The sequence below is a fragment of the Strigops habroptila genome, chromosome 9 (assembly GCF_004027225.2).
Source record: "Strigops habroptila isolate Jane chromosome 9, bStrHab1.2.pri, whole genome shotgun sequence".
NCBI lineage: Eukaryota > Metazoa > Chordata > Aves > Psittaciformes > Psittacidae > Strigops > Strigops habroptila.
This window is the reverse complement of record NC_044285.2, coordinates 27,164,439-27,185,010: the sequence shown is the minus strand read 5'-3', so window position 1 is coordinate 27,185,010 and position 20,572 is coordinate 27,164,439. Positions and strand designations below refer to the sequence as shown.

The following is a 20,572-nucleotide window of genomic DNA, read 5'->3' as shown; positions in this document are numbered from 1 at the left end:
GGAGGGTTGGCCATGAGCACCTGTGTGCAAACCCATCACAGTAGCAGGGATTGCTTCCAGTGGAGATGGCATCTAAAAGCAGCATCTAAAAGCAGGAGGGAGGGTGAGTGGCCAAGAGCGACAGTGAGTGTTTATTCATGCAGAATTACAAGGCTGAGGAGGGCTCATTTCCTGGGTGGCAGCACGACGAGAGTATGCAGGAGCAGTGCTGCTCACTGCTCCCCCACGGACATGCCAAGGGTTTTCGGTGGGAGGCTGTATTATGTTAGAATGATTTCTCCTCTCCCTTAGCTGACTAAATAGTTTGCTTGGAAGAAAAAGGATGGTTAAGCAGGCTGGAGAAGTGATATGTATTTTCACTTCACTGAAAATGGCCTTGTACTATGGCTTTCCCATCAGATGCACATCTGCTGCTCCCTGTTTGAAGGCAACACAAATGATGTCTCCACCTGGTGAGAGCCGTGTTCAGCTCTGCTTTGGGGACTTCAACCTTGTTATACTTACATCAGAAGGCATGATTTCATTTTAATGACTGACGAAGATGTAAACTTACCCTTTGACACAACCTGATGACCCTGTCCTGTGGCTCCCTCTTGCCTTGCTCACTCACCATCTGTCCCACCATGCCAGATGCAACATCTTCTGCCCTCCTTGCACTCTTGCCTCTTGCAGTCCTGCTCTAGCTCCAACTAATGGGGCTGTGTGGACTGGGGCTGAGTTTTGGCTCTCCATGGCAGTAAGTCTGAAACCTGTCCCACCTTTCCTTTCTCTACCTGACAATGTGAGAACTCCTCTGGGCAGGGGCCTCTTTCCTGGATCATATGGGATGCCTCATGTGCTCGTGGTCAGGTTAAACAAAGAGCAGCTCTGCCACTGCGACAGTGAGGCAGAGAGGTTTAATGTATAATTTAAAGGCTATACCTGCAATATTTAAGAAAGAACAATGCAGAGGATAGAAGAAATTATTGTAACTTAAGGTCTATTGCACTTACTGAGGAAGAGCGAGCGCGTTCATCAGTCCATATGCCTCAACAGTTGGCTAGAAGTGTAGTCAAAATTTTACCCAATCCTCTCCAGTTTCCCTAACCAGTGTGCAGTTTCTCCAAGATACCCATATGTTCACAGTTATCTTGAACTATTAAATTGATTTGGAAATTAATTTGGCAACACAAAATCCCATAGGAAGTCAACATCTTCATCTGTCCTGCTTTTTAGAACAGGTCATGACTTAGGCTAAGGTTAGAAAATCAGAACTAGAATTTTCACTGTAATTTAAATTTCCTCCCCCAACCTCCTGGCATGTTACAGGAATATAGTTATTGTCCTACAGAAATTATAATTTTCCTAGTCTGGCATCCAATTCCTGGCAGTGATCCTGACAAAACATTAAGAATCAAATGGCAATGAAATTCCTGCTGGAATGTCCCCATCTCCGTGAGACACTTCTTCCACACCAGGCTTGGGTGATGGGAGGGGAATGGATGCTATATAGTCTGCAGGAGAGAGAACAACTTTCTACAGCTGCATAGCGAGACACTCTAGGTATGTTGGTATGTGCACCTGATTTTAATGCTCCTTGTCTAGTGTGGACCTGCCTGATTAAAATGTGTTTGCATGGGTTGATTGCATGACTTCTGAGAACACCATCATACTTAAGATCTCACCAATGTTTTAATGTTGTTGCTTGGAGCTCTGGGGTTCCTTTGTGTGAAAGTTGCATTAGCATTTTCTCGGAGGAAGCAGGAGCTGAAAGAGATGGATGTCCAGACTTCTATACTGCACTTGCAAGGACACAGCTAAAGGTACCTTACAGCAATGGCTGCAGAAACTGTGGACTGCATGACATGGTAAAGATCTTCAAGTCCAGATCTGCCAAAGCCAAGCACAGCCTTTCTGCTAATCTCATGCACAGACGGGGTTTTAAAAGCTCTCCAGAGTCCTGTGCAGTTCTGCAGCCTAACCACTTATGACCTACAGACACTGCCTGACCAGGCAAGGCTGAGGGCTCTCTGCACCACTCCTCTGAAACGAACAGCCATGTGTTTATTTGGAAGTCTTCCTGCTCTGTCTCAATAGCTATTTGTCATGTTCCTTAATGCCACAGCTGTTTGGTTACACCAGGTCATCTGCTTTTATTAGTTCTGTTCCCACCACCCACTGAAACTCACACCAGCCAGGAGAAGATTATTCTCCTTGTCTATAAATAGCACTTCTCTCGTCCCTGTCTTCCAGCAACCGTGGAGGCTTTGGCATTTTTCTTCTTCTTTCCCATTCTGCTGCCTACCCCATGAAGGTTGGAGTAGCTGCCCTCGCAGCCGGAATCCTCGGCGGCACCGGTGTCTTGCTCTTTCTCATCGCTTTTGGTACAGATTATTGGCTTCTGGCTACGGAGACCTGTGGTGTCTTCGAGCATGGGAACAGCACTCTGCAGACCGAGGAGGTAAACTCAGAAATCTTGTGTTACTTTAGAAGAATTGACCTATTTAGATAATTTAAAATGTTAGATTTTGAAAGTTTTAAACCTGTGATAATATTTATGTTTGTTGAAAGTGACCTGTTAATGTAAAATGTCAGCTTGAGCTAACTTTAAAATCCAAACCAGCTTTTCCATAGTATCTAGCACCTTGACTGAAGTACAGTATGTCTAGGAAACATTTAAGACAGCACCTCTGTAATCTGGCAGATACAAACATTAGGGAATGAAAGGAAAAATATAAGAGCTTTACTTGTTGACAGTATTTGCCTCTAAACACAAAAGATATCTGCTAACATTTGCCATTAAAAGATTTCTTCATCTGTAGTTTCGTCATTTAAAAGCAGGTCTTGTTTTAAAGTGTAGGGCTTGGCAATCATTTACATCTGAAGTGATGTGACTACAGCACAGACAGAAAACAAAAGCAAACATCAGATGCAGAACACAGCAGACAAATTCCTGCCCATCTAACAAGAAGAAGCCTATATATCTTAAAATTAAGATATATACAGGATTTCAGTTAGCAGGAATTATAATTTTCTAAGGGCAATATGGTATTTTAGTGCTAACTGTTGGTATCGCTGGTTTATAGATCCTTTCAGAAGTTTGATTTTAGCTGCACTTGCAGTCTAACTCTTCAATAAAACAACCACCAGATTAGTTCTTTGAGCCACCCACTCTTCAAAAATGTTTTTGTGCTGATCAATGTGTGGTTTCAATTACAAAATGACAGGATGATCCTTGTTGTGTGCAGACTTTTTGTTACTTCAAAGTTCAATCCAATTAGGTTTGATTTTCTTCTGGTGTGGTGAGTCACACCGGGTAAGCATCATGATGCCAGCAAGAAATATTTTCTTTTATTTCAGAATTCGATAAACAAATGTAGGACACTGCTTGAGTCATGCTTCTAAATGACTTTCTCTATTAAAAAACCCCCCACAAACTTGTAATAGAAAAACTGCCTGTCTTTACAGTTTAAAGCAGCACAGTAAAGCCCCAGAGATGGCAGGGTGTCACGGACAGAGGAGTGTCACTCAGTTTTTGTGCACTTGGGAAATGACAGTGTTAATTGTTTCAGACTTTCATTTGTGCTGTTGACGTCTAAAGTGGATTGACTAGCAACATTGCACTGCACGACATGACTAAGCATCTCAAACATTTAAGATACGCTCTTGGCCAAGTGTTAGTGTGCCTGCCACTAAGGCAGAGCGACTTCAAAAGAACCAGGCAGAAATAGGAACTGTTCTTACTCTATTCTCTGAGATATTTTATTTCTATTTCAGACACCGTTTCTATTACTGGTCGTGTACACTGGGCTGTGTTTTTACCTTCTCTGCCCTTTCTTAAACTGGCAAATCCTGTCCCTTACAGATAAGGATGGTCTTGAGTATCTGCCAAACAATGATTAAATGTGCTGTAGATACACTAAGTCAGCAGCATCTGGTTGATGAAGTTTGAAGGCTGTATGGTACCATTAACATAGTTAGTATTTTATCCTGAAAGTAAAAGAAGAATCCATTCAGAGCTCTGGAAGTGGTCAGAAGTTGATGCATAAAAACCTTGAGGCAAGGGAAGTATCTTCTAGCACCTTATTGTTGAGTCCTGTCTCCTTTCTCTAATTCACAAGGTCCAATCCTGTATGGAGCTTCTCTATCCTCCACAAAAGGTAATTTTGTAGCAGTCATGTCTCCTTTAATAATCTGCATGTGATAAAGATAAAATTTATTTTGGCTATAGTTTTAATAAGGTTTTTTGGTAAATAGTCCATGACTCAACTTTGCAATAACCTTCCTTCTAGGAAGACCTAAACCTTTTGCTTGCAGGTCTGGTCTGAGGGTTGAAGTAGACTCACAAAAAAGGAGAAATTGTCAACATCCCTATCATAGTCTTTGAGAAGACTAGTCTGGGCAGAGTCATTTGTGTCTTATGTAAGTTTAGCATAACTTCTACTGGGCTCAGCAGAGAGAGAGAAATAAGGAAACCTTTGAACTGGTGATTGGAAGAGGCTCACTGGAAGTTTTAGAGTTGGGCTGTCTTCTGGGGTCAAGCCAGACCTTACATGAATCCTGCAGAGCAGCAAGGGCATCAGAACTGTTGCGCTGGGTCGCACCCAAAATTGCTTACCTGGCAATCAACCTGCTTCCTACTGGTAACAACAGCAATAACATTTACTTAAGGAAAGTAAGTGTTTAAGTAGAATACACCCAGAATGCTCTGCTCCCTGACATACCTGTCCAGCTCTGTCAATCAGTGTTTTAAAGATATTAGAGAAAGAAGAAACAGGTTTGGATCTGCAGGATGATTTGTTATGAGAACATTTTGTAGCTGTGAGATGCCAGAAAGTCAAGGACAGCAGCTGCCTCTGTGTTCCCCAATCCCTCCAAAACCAACTCAAGCAACAAATGAAAACCCCAACAGAAAATCAAAGCAACAGCTGTAAGCAAACCCACGCGCTTTCCACCTTTCCACTAAGATCATCCCTGTATTAGCTTGGGCTTTCATTCCTCCACAGGCTGAAACGCTGACAGAAGTCAGGAAGGAGATCCTCACTTTCCATCACGAGGGCTTCTTCTGGCGGTGTTGGTTTTTTGGCAAGGGTCACCCAGAGACCATCTGGACCTTCTGGTACAGTAAGTATGATGCCACCGCACCATATCCACAGCATTGGTTCGCAGTTTGAATTGCAAACAAGCACAAGAAGGGATCCCAGGGATGAGGAGACAGTTGTCTTTATTTTCTTTCTCACCACCTCTCTATCAAAAGAAAACTTGGCTTATCCTTTTTGTGCTCTTTTTTTGACTTGCATTTTGCTCTTAGAGTTCACAGAAATGTAGGAACCTCTTGATGACATTTAATATGTCACCTACAAAGTTTTATGGAGTGGTGGCTGCCACCAGCAAGGACAACTCTTCCCTCGAACCCCATACCTCTTGATGTCTGTGTTCAGCCAAGGTCTGTTAAATTTGAGCCCATGCCTTCCCTGGCCACAGGGTGTCGGCATTTTCAGCCATTGGGGTGCTAAGCGTTCCCACCTACCACTGGTTTCAGCATGGGGAAGGCTGGATGTGTATGCCTATGGTCTCTCTGGGTGCTCAGGACCTCTAGCAGTGGGCAGCGGTAAACCATGGAGAGCTGTAACCACTTGTATTTGTGCTCCTAAGCACATAAGATCTTTAAGATCTTGCCTGTTTTGCTTTTGAACGTCATTGAAATTACACATGTGAATAAACAGAAACGGATGCAAAATAGTGTTGGGTTTTTTTCTGAAAGCTCATTCAATCTTCAAACAAAATTGAAGGAGAAGGTGAAACCTGTTCTGAGACACCAGTTGGCGCTGACTGGTGGCCCACATGCACTGAAGTGTGGGGTCTTGGCCCAGTGAACCAGGTGCTCCAACCAGAAAGGGCAAAGGAGTGAGATGACTGCACAACATGCCTGGCACCAGCCTTGCTGGTGGCTGAGCCAGCAACCAGCTCACAATGGGTAATTAGAGGACAGCCTTTCGCTGGGATGCCACAACCCTAGAGATATATTAGGCATTAAAAAAAGAGATTTTAAATAAGTTCTGCAAAGTTTTTAAATACTGCAAAAGCCTTGACCACATGCTCACTGGTGCTTAGGTCCAGTCAAAGATATTTACGTGCCTGTGGAGCAGTGTGATCTCCTTGTAAGGCATTTGGCCTCAAATAATGCAGATTCAATGCAGTACACAATAAATGTACTCTGCAGTGATTGAAATTTCAGATGACTTTGCTGTCCCCCAGTCCCTGACCTGTGCTTCCTGTAAAATCATGCAGGAACAGATACTGCCACTGTTCAGCTGAACAATGTGAGGATTTTCACACCGAAATTTTTGATAAAAAAGGACAGGCTTGAGAGAGGGAGTTTGTGATCTAATTACATTAGATGGAAATACACAATATAATATAACGTTACCTGAAAGTAAAATGGCTCTTTCGATAACTGGCAAATTTGTATTACTTCTTTAGGTAGTTATGATAATAGGATTGATCACGGCAAATTAATTTGCTGCTCTCACGGATGTAATAATTAATTCAATAGGTATTGCATAGTCAATTTAGCATGAACTAATGTCCACCTATTATAAAGTGTTCCTTTGAGCTGGGGAACATATTTAAATGAGTGGCCAACCATTAATTAATTCATTTAACATTCATTCTACTACCCTTAATCATGATAAGCCTCAGTGGTATTAATATTGATGAGGCACTTCCATTCTAATTGTGCTTTCCTTTCACAAACTGGATGTCTTGTAAGGCATCTTGTTCTGGTACCCAAATACCTTTGCCCCTTCCAAACAGTCTGACACATTTTCTGAAGGAAAACAGCAAAGGGAATATTTACGCTGATTTCAGTTGCTCGATCTTTCATGATTTATGTCCACCTCAGGTTATGAAGATGAGAAGATGTACGGGGAGCAGTCTCAGATCCTGTTATATCTCTCCTCTCTCATAATTCTCATTTTTCTTTTTTCTTTCTAACCAGGATTTACTATCCTTCTTTACTCCCCAGCCTTCTGATTTCAGTGAGGGTTTTGTAGGTGTTTGCAGAATAATGCATTGCCATCTGAATACTGTAACTGTGATTTTGCAGAGAAATAAAAGCAAACAGGGATTTTTTAATTTTATTTTATTTTTTTATGTTCTTTTTCAGCCAGCCAAGCACATCCCAAGCTCTGCACCCACGGCTACCTCTTCCCCATGCCCATTGCTCTCGGACCTTTCCCTCATCCTTCCTATGACACAACTGCAGGTGGGCTCGTTTCCCCGTTCCCAGCAGCTCCCTGCCCAAGTGGTCAGGTAGAGATTTATGGTGTGTTTCAGTGTTACATTTTTCCCATTGTAAACACATGGGGCCAAGTATGACCAACACTTCTGTAAAGCTCCTTTACGAAATGGCCTTGCTTAGTTGACTGACCCAAGCTGTGAGCACATTGAGATGTTCTTCCATGTCTTCTCTCCTCCAAAGCCAGCTATGCCCAGCCATGAGCAGTGCACCTTCCCGCTGGGTGCTCATCACCTACTCCTATGAGCAATGGAGGATACTAAATCCTCTCTCCCACCTTCTCACTTGGGAGAAGAGCTGGAGGCAAAGGGCTTCAGCCCCTAGGCCAAATCCAGACTCTGTGGGCAAGCAAGAAAATTTCTCCTGGGCTGCAGGCTTGTGGCAGCTCAATGCTGACTCGTTTCCAGAGTCTGGCTTCCTGGGAGAGCTTTGGTGTTGATTTGCTGCACAACAAAGTAAACAAACACTGGAAAATCAGTTAAAGACCAAATTGTTAGAAGATCCACGTAAGTGACTGGCTTATTTTTAATACACCGAATATGACACAGTTAGAGAGCTCTCCTTTCAACTGGTTCCCTTTTTATTTATGTTTCTCTATATTTTCAGAGTTCTTTAATGAATCAGCTGCTGTTAGGAATTTTAATTTGCTAAATTGGTGGCAGCAGCTAGAATTAATTCAATGATCTTTTTTGAAATGAATTGATTTCTTTAAATAGTGTGCATCACTCTGTGTTGCCTCCGGGGATCCAGGGCAGGCATACTGCACAAACAAACATCTTGACCTTTTCCTTAGCCTTTAGCAGTACCTTTTTTATTTTTATGTTTTTTTTTTTTATGAGAAATTAATTTTTCAAAAAAACCTCCATTTGTCAAGAGGAGGATGTGAGGGAGAGCAGCTAGTTTATTTTGCTGTGCTGTGCAGGATTCCTGCCTCGAAGAACATGCCGTGGTGTAAAATGGATACGAGGGACCTGTCGACAGTTGGAAGGAGGAGCCCATTGCAGGCGGTGTGCAGCAAATATGCGGGTTAAGCACTGGGATTTTTCTGCTTGGGAGAGACAAGCATGATGTCTAGTTTCTGAATGATCCTGCTGATAAACACGCTATTTTTTCCGTACTAAATAAAGGGCCCTGGAGGCATCTGTCTCTGCCTGTCAGCCCTCGCTATGAAACCCTCTTCAGCTGCCTCTCAGAAATGCCAGTTGGGACAGGTCCCAGGAAGGTGCTGGGAGGGAGGGATTCTGCATTGGGGCTGCATCCCCAGGTGCTCTCAGGATCTGCCTGGAGATCTCAGGGAGACAAGTATATCTCAGTACCCACATTTAGGGCAGTGGGAGCATTGGGCTTCTTTGCTGCACCAACCCTGCTGCAAAGCATTTGGACACCTGCAGAGAGCAGACACTTCCATTGTTAACATTCATTTTATTTCAAACCGGTCCTTCCTCGTATGCAAATGATGACAAAACAGGAGGCTGCCCAAGAAGAGGGGTCCTCCAGCTATTACCTGCTCCAGAGATAATTCTGCCTTATCTGCATCCTCTTAGGCTCCCTGAGAGAAACGGGTGATGGGAGGTTAAACATGAAAATGAATTCTGTGGTTTTGGAGAGTTCAAGATACTTATCTCTCCCTAAGTGGCTCTCCTGACAAAATGGTTTCAAATGAGTAAAACGCATCTTCTCTGTATCATTTTTCTTTCAAGTGTGAATCATTTCAGCATTACCCACTTGCTTGTGCTCAGCTTAAGTCTCTCTAACTACTGCTTTTGAAAAACAACAGCCAGAGTGAGATGCAGTGGTTCAAAGGGATCAGATAAATCAGGGGAATGAGGAGCAGGGTTTCACAGGGCCTCTGCCTGAAGACTACCACCTTTGGCCAAGTTTTATGGCAGTGACTGGAAGAGACTTGGCTATTGGGAGACTGAAATTAGTGGGCTATCTCCCATTCCATAGGATGTGATGGACTCTTTGAGCTTGCTCGGCTCTGGCTGGCATGAGGATGTGAATCTACAGCAACCCTCCCAATTCAGTGGATGAAGAGGCAGCTGTTCTTTTGCTCTGTTCTCTTACTTGGAGTCAAGCAAGGCCATTAACAGGGGAAATCATGAGCTCCTGTTTTCCCTGCAGTCCTGCTTACAAAAACTGTATTTTAAACCAGGAACCTGGCACCTTCTGTAAGTGTTAATTAAAATGGAAAAAGATGTGGTCTGATTCTATCTCTCCAAATTTTCCTATTTTCTTTCCTTTCTTGCCAAGTTTTTCTATCCCCCACAGACACAGCTAAGCACAGTGTCCTTTACTCTCACCTCCTTTTGTGGTGTGCTTCCCTGGCAAACCCTTCCAATTCCCTGAACTCATTCCAATCCCATTATGTAGAGCATGACATTCAACCTGAACTTGCACAGGTTCTGGGCACATTGCACCCATGCAGCAGCCAGGAGTTAGCAAAGCAGGAGCTCCAGCTCTTCCTAACACGAGCAGCATTACGGAGTTAAGCACGCACTGAAGTGAACTGCTTTTCCTCTCCTTTCCCCTGACTTTGCTCTTTTTGACTGCACAGTGTACAGAGGCTTCTGGACGGCATTCATCGTGCTGGCTGTCGCCACTGGGCTGGTGGGAGGGCTGCTGTTGGTGTGCGGCGTGCCCTTTGTCAGCCCTCGGTCCTACAAAATTGGAGGCGGATTCCTCCTCTTCTCGGGTAAGCTGCCAAGCTGCAGTAATGGGATACGGCTGGGGCAGGAATGTGTCCGTGCTTTGCTTCGTGCACACAGGGGAAGGGGAGGCAGCCGGGGATGAGGCACTGCTGGGAGAGATGGGGGCTCTGATGGGAACTGCACTGACTTGTAGTAAATGATTTCCCTCTTCCCACACTGGAATTAAACCTCTGTGCTCAGTCAAGCTTTAGCAAGATAGTCCATGGTCCTAGGGAGGCTGGGTTTTTTTCTTTTCCTATGCAACATAGAGGAGCAGAGTCTTTTATTTTAGTGAAGTCCATTGCTGTGTCAACCCTGGGCAACAATCAGCCACGCTCTGTTCCCCTAAGTCAGTCTTTGCATTTAGGCCTCTCCTGTCTCTGCTGTTAACATCTGGTAGAGCTGGAAACCCACTGAGCAATGAAAGATCAACCTGACAGTTCAAAATGGGAGGGCTGGCTTAAGAAAACCTGAAAAGATAAAGCCATGGAACAGCAGGAAAATGAATTAAAATTAGGCGTTTATTCATTATTCCCACTGCCGTTACAATTGCTTCCACTGAATTATCACTTGGCTTTTTTCCTTTTCTGTATTTGAGAAGGAATAACTGGCTTAACTGGTAGAAATACTTGATTTATAACAGTAACAAACTTAGAAAAAAATCTTTTTTGTGACTCAAGCAGCTAAAGGCTGGAGCTCAACTGAACCATGACAAGGGAAGAACTTCATACTGAAGTAAGGCCTTTCTCTGAAAAACCACTGCTTAATTACAATCCTGTGCCAGGTTCTGCTTCTTCATACATGTCATGAATCAAACACGAGCCAGTGTCTTTGCTCCCAATTTGGGCTCTGGGCGTGCCCAAGTTTTTTGGGGCTGAAGGCTTTCATGAAAATATTTGTCAAGAAAGGTCCTAACATTGACCCTGGAGAAACTCCATCTAAGTTCCTTCCGATCTCACCATGCTCTGCTATTATTATTACCTTTTACTCTTCCACTCCTCCATTTAGTTCCCATTTTATAGTTCCTTTCCTAATTTCTATCTCCTTCAGATGTACTAATCATTAACCATGTGATGTCAGCTGAGCTGACCATCAAAATGAAGCTAGATGACATCTATCTATTTGTCTAAATAATATGGAAGGTGCTAAATCAATTTGGCTCTACCTGCCTCTGCTAATTCACTTCTCATTTTGTCCAATTTTCCATTTGCCTCCAGGTCTTCAGTATTGAAGTGAGGGCAGCAAGCTTATGGGTATTTGTTTATCTCTTTCTTGTATAGTCTAAGACATGCTTGGTTTGGCTTAATCTTTCTAAGGGGAAATTCCACATGGTTTTATACACATTGATTTTGTTTGAGAATGCAAGACATTTTCTTATCAGATCTCCATCAGGTACCAATGCCAAGTGTTAGCCACTTGACGTGTGTGTGCTGAAGTAATTTCTTCTTCTGAGACTAGGGCCGAATGCTTGAATCCTCTCAGATGTGACACTCTACCTACCTCATTTAAAGCCCTACCTCTTCAAAACACTCAGCTTCAGGGCCAAATGGAAAAACTGAGATCAGTCACCTTCTGACACTGGCCAGATAAGTAAAATATCCCACAGGAAAAGATGTTGAATAATATCGAATTACTGTACTCCTTTTTTTCTTTCTTTTTTTTTCATTATTTTTGCGCTTTATGTGACTACCTCTTGATTAAAAGGCTGGGGCATAGAATGTGACACTTTTTAGAAGAGCTGATTATGCATCACATAAACCTCTTGGCGTTAGACAAAGATGCTGCTGTTTAAATTGAAGTTTGTATTAATGCAGCTTCAATCTGAACAGCAATCATTGTTATTAACTGTCATTAGGAGGAACGAGTTCAGCTGGAAGAGACTTCCTGCTATATTTTCAATCTAAATGATAGCTAGGAGAATGCAATATTATTTCAGCAAAGTTTGCTTAGAGTTTCAGCTGGTCTTTTTTTTTTTAGAGGTTGGGGGGATAGGTAGTGAGATATTCTGAACCCAGACCTCTGGATCCTGCTTGGCACTGGCTTCCTGATGGATTTGGGATGCAACCCTCCATGCTCATTTTCTTGCTATCCCTTCTAAAAATATTTTGCATAATTGCATTAAATACTAGAAACAATAGCTTTAACACAGCTTCACCGTCCTTTCCTTCTGATAGTGGGATGTGGAAAGATGATGCAGGAGAAAGCACGTCTTGTCTTCTAATCATGGCCTGTGGGTCAGTGTTAATTAACCTCCCTTGAAGAAATGATCTCTCCTTGAGGAAGTGTGAAAATGCTGAAAATCTGTAGAGTGGGAATGTGGTCTGGCAGTCGGGTGGTGAGATGGGGAACCACAGCTGCAAGATGGCCCAGCCTTTCAGATCGTCCTTTCTATGCAACTTCATTCTGTCCATAAACTCCCTCTGTCCCTTTTGGTAGTAGCTGAGGTCATGAAATCACAGCCATGGTTAATCGTTGCAAAATGCTGCAACATTTGCCACCAAAAGGCTCTGAAGATATTATTGGTGCAATTGCATTCTCAAGTGTATTTATAGATAAGCAGCCTTGAGGAGTGTGCTCCTCCGTTGCTGAGGGGAATTCAGTGCCTCAGGGTGAAGATTGATATCGCTCAATTAGTTCTCTTTGGGAATCCTTTCCAAGATGGCTTTTATTTACTGGACTTTCAAGAGGACAAGTCTGACTGTCTGCCAGTTACTGTAACAAATGTAGTGCTTGGTGGATGGTGTTCCTGAGAGCCTTTTCAAAGGGCTGTAGCCATCCCCCTTGATTTCCTCTGCTGGGCAACTCAGGAAATACAGCCAGAGCCCACCTGACATTTACATTTGCACATCTACAGTCCCAGCTGAGGAGTTATCTTTGCCAGGCTACTCCCAAAAGTACCTGAATTGAATGAGCAAATAGCCAGTGTGCTGCTTTCCTTCTAACATTTGCCATCTCAAACTTAGCTTCAGTGCTTGCAAGGGGGAGGCAGATACTGCCTGGTGACTAATCGTCCCCTTGTATCAATAGTCAGATGACAATATGATTAATTATCACTACAATGTCACTGAGAGGGCTGGGTGAACACTGCACTGCAGCTTCTGGAAACTGAACTGCTGAGACAACTTTTCTTGTGCTCCTTGTGCTCCTTGGTTTTCATTTCCATTGGGCATTTTAGAGATCAATCTTAGAAATGAGCAGAGGCTTCATCCGGACCTAGAGCAATTACTGGGCTTGCTGTGCTGCCCTAATATGTTTGGACCAGCTGCATAGCTGTAGGCTTAAGTGAAAAAATGACCTGAGCTCTACCTGGTGGCTTGCTCAGGGGTGAGGAGGCTGGTTGGGAGAGCATGTGTGTATGGGGAATTTTCAAACCAAACAATAAGGATGTGTGTCACAAGTAATGTTACGCAACCAAAAGACGAGCTCGTTATCAGCTTGCCTTCCACTGGAAAGCACAGATACATGATGAGCCATATGCAGTCTACACATCTTCCAGCTGCTGCTTCTCCAGCACTTGCGTGGCATGCATGGGTGTGCTCACACTGTCCTGCAGCCACAGGCTAACTATGGCCATGGGCTGTTTCCAGCAGGTAAGCGCAGCACAACCCCTCTATTGTGCTTTCAGAGCTGTGTCATGGTCCTGTGAGGGGAGCACGGTGTGTACTCAGACCAACCTGTTCCTCAGCATGAACCAACTGCATTAAAAAAAAAGGCAGTTTTGCCAATCTCGTGAGTTAAAATGCTGAATTTTGCTCTCAGATTCCTCTTCCCAAATAAAGCATCTCCATTTTGGCAATCTCATGCTTCCCATGTGCAGTAAAGGCTGACAGTTACGGAGGGCAGCTGAAGGTCACCCCTCCATTTCCTCGTTATTAACATCCTTAAGAGGTAACTAGTGAGAAAGGCGAATGAGTCAAAGTTCATTTTTCTTGTAATTAGCAGATTACACAAAAGTTCAGTAGCTTCCCCAGAATAAGAGTTAAAGATTGAGTTCGCTCACCTGTCCCTACAATTAGCAGCTATAAAGGTGTCACAAGGATATAAAGTGAGAGAAAGAAAAAGCCTGATTCCAATTTACTCACAACGAAGGTGCAGCCCTCCTAGGAGGGGGAGATGGAGCGCCAGCGTTCATTGTCCTGCAGTTAGGAGTGCACAAAAGAGAAAGATTTAATACCCACTTCATTTTTCTTGCAATTAGCCCCTCCCCAGAAGATGCCATTGACCTCATCAGCACTGAGACAGAGTTTTGCAGTTAATTTTTCTCCTTACGATCCTAATGAACAAAGGCAAAGAGGGAAAGGGAGAGAAAGAAAGAGATCACTTGGCTAATTTTCCAGTGGTAGAAACCACGGGGATGCTAGGAGGAGTGCGGGGATGGTCTGGCTTGATGCAGTCTTCACTTACACTTACCCCAAACCTCTGTCTCAGGCATGCGTGCCAATGCCAGGCTCATTTCTTGGGTAGAAAACTGGATTTTATGTTTTTTTTCTTTCAGTTTTTCATTTTGATGCCCAAGGCAGGAAGAAATCTGTCTCTGTACATAAAAAGCCTTTTTGGGCTGACAGGAAATGAAAATATCTTTCCACTAAAAGCCCCCAAAAGAAGACGGTAAAGTGAGACCCATTCAAAAGATGAAAAACCCAAAATAATATATAATTTTAAATAAAAAATGCCAAAAACTTACTTTGGTAATATGGGAGTGACACATCCTGATATTCTCATTTTGAAGAACCTACTAATGTCTGAAAATGAGACAAATTTTAGGCAGTTGCATGGATAATTGTGATTGTTCCAACTATGCTTATTTTTTGACAAACAGTTTTCAGTGAGCTGCCCTTCCTGCACGTCCACCATCCTTCTTCGTCTGTACCTGCCCTTTCGATTTTCTTCTCTTGCTGAGGAGATGGTGTAAATCCCAGGGTCTCCTCACCACTCAGCTGTAATTATTCCAGGAAAGAAAGCTGCTTACTTCACATTTTCTTGTCATTTTCCCAGAGTGTGAAAATGTTCTTAATTTAGATGCCATGGCTGTGCCATCACCTCCAGTACCTGTTTAATAATAAATCCTTCCATACTGAGACCTGGCACTTCTCCTGTGGAGAGGGGAGGTTCTGTTTCCCCATCCTTAGCTCCTGGCAAGCTTGGGGATGGTGCCACCCACCCAAGGGGCTTCCCCACACCCTTCTTGCTAAGAACTGGTAGGTCTTAATCTGATTGTTTTTCCATAAATGAGGCTTAGGCCATCTAAATTGTCCTGGGACAATTCAATGCAAAATCCCTGGTTACGTAAAGAAAGGTAGGAGAATTCAGAAGTACGCTACAGTACCTGCGGCCTTTGACCCACGGGGCTATGGTTTTATTTGCGTCTCTTACGGTAGGTATTATAAGTTAATGAAATAGAAATTGATCTTTAAAAGAGCACTTTTCAAGGTTCAGTTGCTATCTAATTAATTTAATTTTAAATTACATCAGTAATAAAGACTTAATTGCCTTCTTATCAATATATTGTCTTTTGTAAAGGACACGTGACTATTTAAACACGCAATCGTTTTCTTATAGTAGAATAATTGGTATTTTAAGCGTACAACTATCATATTAAGGATAAAATATTTATTTGTGCGTTTAATTTCAAGTGGTATCGAAATCTCAATGAACATGCAAATGTTACAACAGCTGCTATTTAACTCCTAGGCTGCCTCTCCAGCAAACATGAGGACTTTTCCATGTAAGGGAGAAGGCTTGAAATATCAGCGTGTGGTGGTGTAAAGTATATTCATATGGTGACACCAATTTTTGATTCTTAGGATTCAATTTGCAGTCTTAGGGTATAGGAGGCAGTTTAATAGACATGACAGCTTAGAATGGGTAGCTTCAACTTCTTTATAACACGCAGGGAGGACTTTGAACCCTCTATACCTTCCCATAAGTCTCATTTTTGGCTACAAGATGCGAAAAGGAGCTTTGTAGTAGCAGATGTGCTCATACCCATTATAAGCAGAAACACAGCCAAACACTGACGTGTTTTCTCTGAGGTTTCAGTAACTACCATCACTAAGCAGATATATCAATGTCAAGCTTTACTCACTTCCTTTGCTTAGCATGGGAGTTGGATTTTTGTAGTGTATAAGCTTCTGGGAAGAATAATTAAATATAGTACAAGCTACCTGTGATTTAAAAATTGCAAGTGGAGAAACAAAATCCAGCAGAAGCCACAACACATCCACAGAACTGTGTGGTAACTTGTCAACTAAATTAATTTTGAACTGAACTGTTCACTTCTACTATAAACATATAATAATCTGTGATGTATTTCTTTCATATATGTGTGTGTATGTGTGTATATCTACATGTTATATGGCACCATTTAAAAACAGCAAGCTGCTAGCTGTGAAGTAGCAAGATCAGATATTACCAAAGTCCCTTCAGAACTGTCATCACACTGTCACTATTTAGTTTTAATATATGTTGACTTTAAAATGCACAATATATAATCTTTAATATGACACAGTAAGTAATATTTTTGTTATCATCTAATTTTTGTTATCATCTGCCTCATATGGGGGAGCTAGACCTGTAGCCTCTGACCACTGTCACTTTGAATTATGGGGAAAGGAGGTTCCCATTAAGGCACCAAAGCCCCCAAACCTGCCGTGGGCTGCACCAGGTCCGAGAGGTGCCTGTTCACCACATGCTTTTCAGAGGTGGCTGAGCTCTTCCTGCAAACGCTGACCTTTGATGGGCATGCATCTCGAAACTTGAGATCATGAGGTCTCACAGGAGATCTGCTATTTGCGTTACAGGCATCCTACAGGCTTGGGAAGCTCTGAGGCAAGCAGACCCTCTCTAAGTGCGATGCTGACCTTGCACTCGCTGTTCGGGCTTGAGTGTGGCCTCAGCCTTCCTCTTGTCTGACTTGAGGGGAGGGCAAAAGAGTTTTCACTTGCCAATAAAAAGACTTTCTAGCCTCATTTTATAAGCTGATTATTACTCTCTTTATTATTCTGTTGTTTTGTAGCCTACCTGAGATTAATATCCCATGGCTATATGCCTTTTCTACTCTATTATGTATTATTTCTCTGCAAAATAAGATCATCAATACTCCTTGTCATGTGTTCTAATACTTGATTGCAAAGCTCGGCTTAAGGAAGGGTGACACAAGACATAAAGGAGAACTGCCACAAGCTGCAGCAGCTGCTCAGTGTCTGTGCAGGATGTGTTTGCGGCGGTAGCAGGTTTGATGCTGGATAACTCTTGACACCAGCAGGACTGATCCATGTATCTTTGCATTTCTGGTGGAAATTGGATCTGACACTGCTTTGAAAGGTACATACAAAAAAGGAGAAAGTGTCTCAGTGCCTCCTTCTCACTTAGACAAGTTAAAAATATAAAAGGCAAAACAACCCACCTTTAAAACAGGAATGCAGAGCTAGCCTCACACAGATCCCCGCTGTGCTCATCAGCCATGTTCAGGATGGTTTCTACATGACCATATCTAGCTGTAACAGCCCTCAGTAGCACTGGTGGTTAAAGCACAAGGTGGTGGTGCGCTGGCAGCTGTGCAGGAGCTGGTTATGGTGGTGCGGGTCTTTCCTGTGGCAAGTGGGCTTGGGTTTCCCAGGAACCTGCAGAGCAACATCATGGATAATAATTCTGCAGTATTAAGCTTCAAAACAGAGTACCTGCAAGAATAAATGGAAATCTGTTGCCATCTTTTCTCGATTTTCTTTCTGTGTTTTATGCACAGAGAATAACGCATCTTTGTCTCTCTTTCTAGGAGGCTTATTTCTCCTGCTCATATTTCTCTTTGTGATATGGAAGGAGTTTGCCGCTGATTTTCAGAAGTACATCCTTCTGGAGAGAAGTGAGAAGTGCATGGACGATGTACCCGTGCATGTGTATTACGGGTGGTCATTCATGTTCGCCGCAGGGGGAGTGCCCCTGGTTTTACTTTCCGGACTGATCTTCTACTTGGTCGGCAGAGACATTATGAAATCCCTGGAGTAAGAAAAATTTGGAGAAGGTCTTTGAGAAAATTGGTGATACTCTTTGCAATGAAGCACACAGGACTAGATTATTTTTGTGGCTATAATTGTCAGCATAGATGCATGACTACACTCACTCTTGCATGGAGGCAGTGATGGAGCGCTGAGCATCCAACCACTGTCAGTCCAAAACCAGACCCAGCTGAATGTCCAGCTTCAGCATTTTCACACTTTGGAGAAATTTGGACCTGTCTATGGGTTTTGCATCAGTTTTCTCTGTAGCTCAAGGAAAAGCCTTTGCTGTTAAAAGTGGCTTCCCCCGGCTGTTAGCAGAGCATCCATACTCAGCAGAGCTGGAGTTTTATGGCATTCCCAGCATTCCTGTTTCTTGTAAAAGGTAATCAAATCTGGCTGTGATGGTGTACGCTATAATGTCTATTTCTGAAAAGCAATTAAGGATTTTTTTTTTTAGCTGGCTTTAATTGACGTTAAAGGACAGCCATTTTAATGGGATGTCGGGAAACATGAGAAAATTTTTTGTTAAAAGCCCTGATTCCGAAGATACAAATGTACCTGGACCTAACTTCCAACAAGTGAATAAACCAATTGCTATGGCAGGAAACATAACATGAATTAATTCGTTATTAATTTACAGCACCACATTACTCTGCATTCAATATTTTCCTTGGATGCAGTGTTGTGGGGATTCTCAACCCCAAAATGAAAAGATGATCAAGAGCTGGGGGAAAGGGAGTGGAAACAATAGCGCTGTAATAGGGTAGACCCTGTCAACCAGCTCAGCATGGGACCTCGTTGTATTCTGCAGATGCAGCACAAAAGAGCTCCAAAAAGACAATTTCTATACCATTTAGATATTTTTAAATTCTTGCAGGTTCTCAGGTGTCTGACAGATTGCAGTGGTCCTGTGAAGAGTAATGCATGCTAATCCTACACCAAGCTATCAAGGTACAGGAGGTGAAGTAATTTATACTGTGTATGTGGAGGTTTGTAGAGACACTTGAGAAATGATAAAGGTTTGATTTGTCATGTTTTTTGGGCTGGATCTTGATGCTTTGAAGTAGTTTGTTGGGCCCTTGTTTGCTGAACTCATTTGCATAAATTTTGAATCAAACTTCCTAAAAATGCATGCTGTTCTTATGAATGTCATAGTTTGTGCTGAACATGTATCTCCTAAGCTTTATTTCACACTATTGACTTCGTATAGTTAATTAATAATGTAATGTAAATCTCTTCTAGAAAGCAGTGAAGACTGTTGGCGGTATAAAAATGTTTGTTAATGCTCTTCCTAAAATATTATTCAAGGCTGGCATTTCTTTCCTTTTGGAGCAAGTTCTAATTATTCCTTTACAAGATTCATGGCATACATCGAGTGAAAAACTGTAATTTCCACATGTAAAGATTAGTTCTTTCATATGAATAACAGGCTTGGTCTACAGTTCTTAAGCAAAATTCTCACTGTTTTCCCTTCATAGAAATTTTGTTTGAATAGAATTAGTATACACAGGTGAAAATCATGTTTTTTCCCAGTGAATAGATGTTTCATGACATTTACAAATGTACAGATATTTCAGTATTTTATTTGGCCATTCTAAACTTTGTTTGTTTGATTTGGTTTTGTTTTGTTTTTTTCTTGATATCTCTTAGGGTTATGCCTGTGCACCATCAGTTCTTCAAGTGATAATTTCTCACTATAAATTCCCTTTGAATAATTTTTGTCATTTAATTATCTATTCAGCGTAGAGATGAACACTTATGGTCACAAAGAATAAAAGTATATAATCCAGGAGCAGAAGAGGTCAAGATTTACAGTCACTTGCCTTTCACTGATCCCATAAAACAATCCAAGCATGCAGAAATGATGACCCCGTAAGAGACACCAGGGCAGAAGAATGAGAATGCAGCAAGAAATACATCAGACTTATTGATATCTGTGAAGCTAAGGATCCCTGAAGTTGTGAATATAGAAGTGAGTTTTATATTATAGAATGAAATATTTATTAACTTTCTCCATCTGTTCTTTAAAAAATTTAGTTTAATGTCATCAAGACATTTATGGAATACATTTAGCTTAATCATGCATTCATGCCTTAGGGAGTAAACCATCCCTGGAGACTTGCTCATTCTGGATCAGCTCTAGAACAAGCAATAGTTTAAAACTCCATCATTCTTTGGAAAAACACATGAATTTGAATCATTCTTGAACAGGGTTCGGGTTTTTTTTTAAAAAAACAACCTCTGGTATTGAACATACTCAATAGTCACAAGACTAAGGATACAGAGAATGAGATTATAGATGAGCATATCTAAGGTAATTACATCCTCTACTAAAATGCAGTGTTTGTAGCCAGCACAAGTATTAACCAAACACATCATTTTGGTAGACTGAAGAGTTTAATTCCTTTGCTGCCAAGATTCTTGTGGCAAATATAGCTTAAGCAGGCAAAATTTTGTGTGAGATTCATCATTTCTGGAGGAGAAATTTCAAAAAACAAGCCAAGGGACTCAGTGGTAGGGTTTGAAATTGCAGAAACTACAGTCTCTTTCATCTGTTGAATGTGAAGAAGTTTGATGAAAGGATATTATAGAGTAGCGACAAGGAC

The 20,572-nt window shown here is 42.1% G+C and overlaps 1 protein-coding gene across 1 annotated transcript; it reads left to right on the top strand.

The window, feature by feature from the left end:
- The first annotated feature begins 425 nt into the window (after nt 1–425).
- LOC115612985 (transmembrane protein 182-like) lies at nt 426–18,171 on the top strand. Its single transcript, XM_030497943.1, has 6 exons — nt 426–452; nt 2,233–2,440; nt 4,986–5,103; nt 7,148–7,246; nt 9,837–9,974; nt 17,744–18,171. The coding sequence occupies exons 2-6, from the start codon at nt 2,288–2,290 to the stop codon at nt 17,971–17,973; spliced, it is 738 nt and encodes a 245-aa protein (XP_030353803.1). The 5' UTR covers nt 426–452; nt 2,233–2,287; the 3' UTR covers nt 17,974–18,171.
- The last annotated feature ends 2,401 nt before the right edge of the window (nt 18,172–20,572 follow it).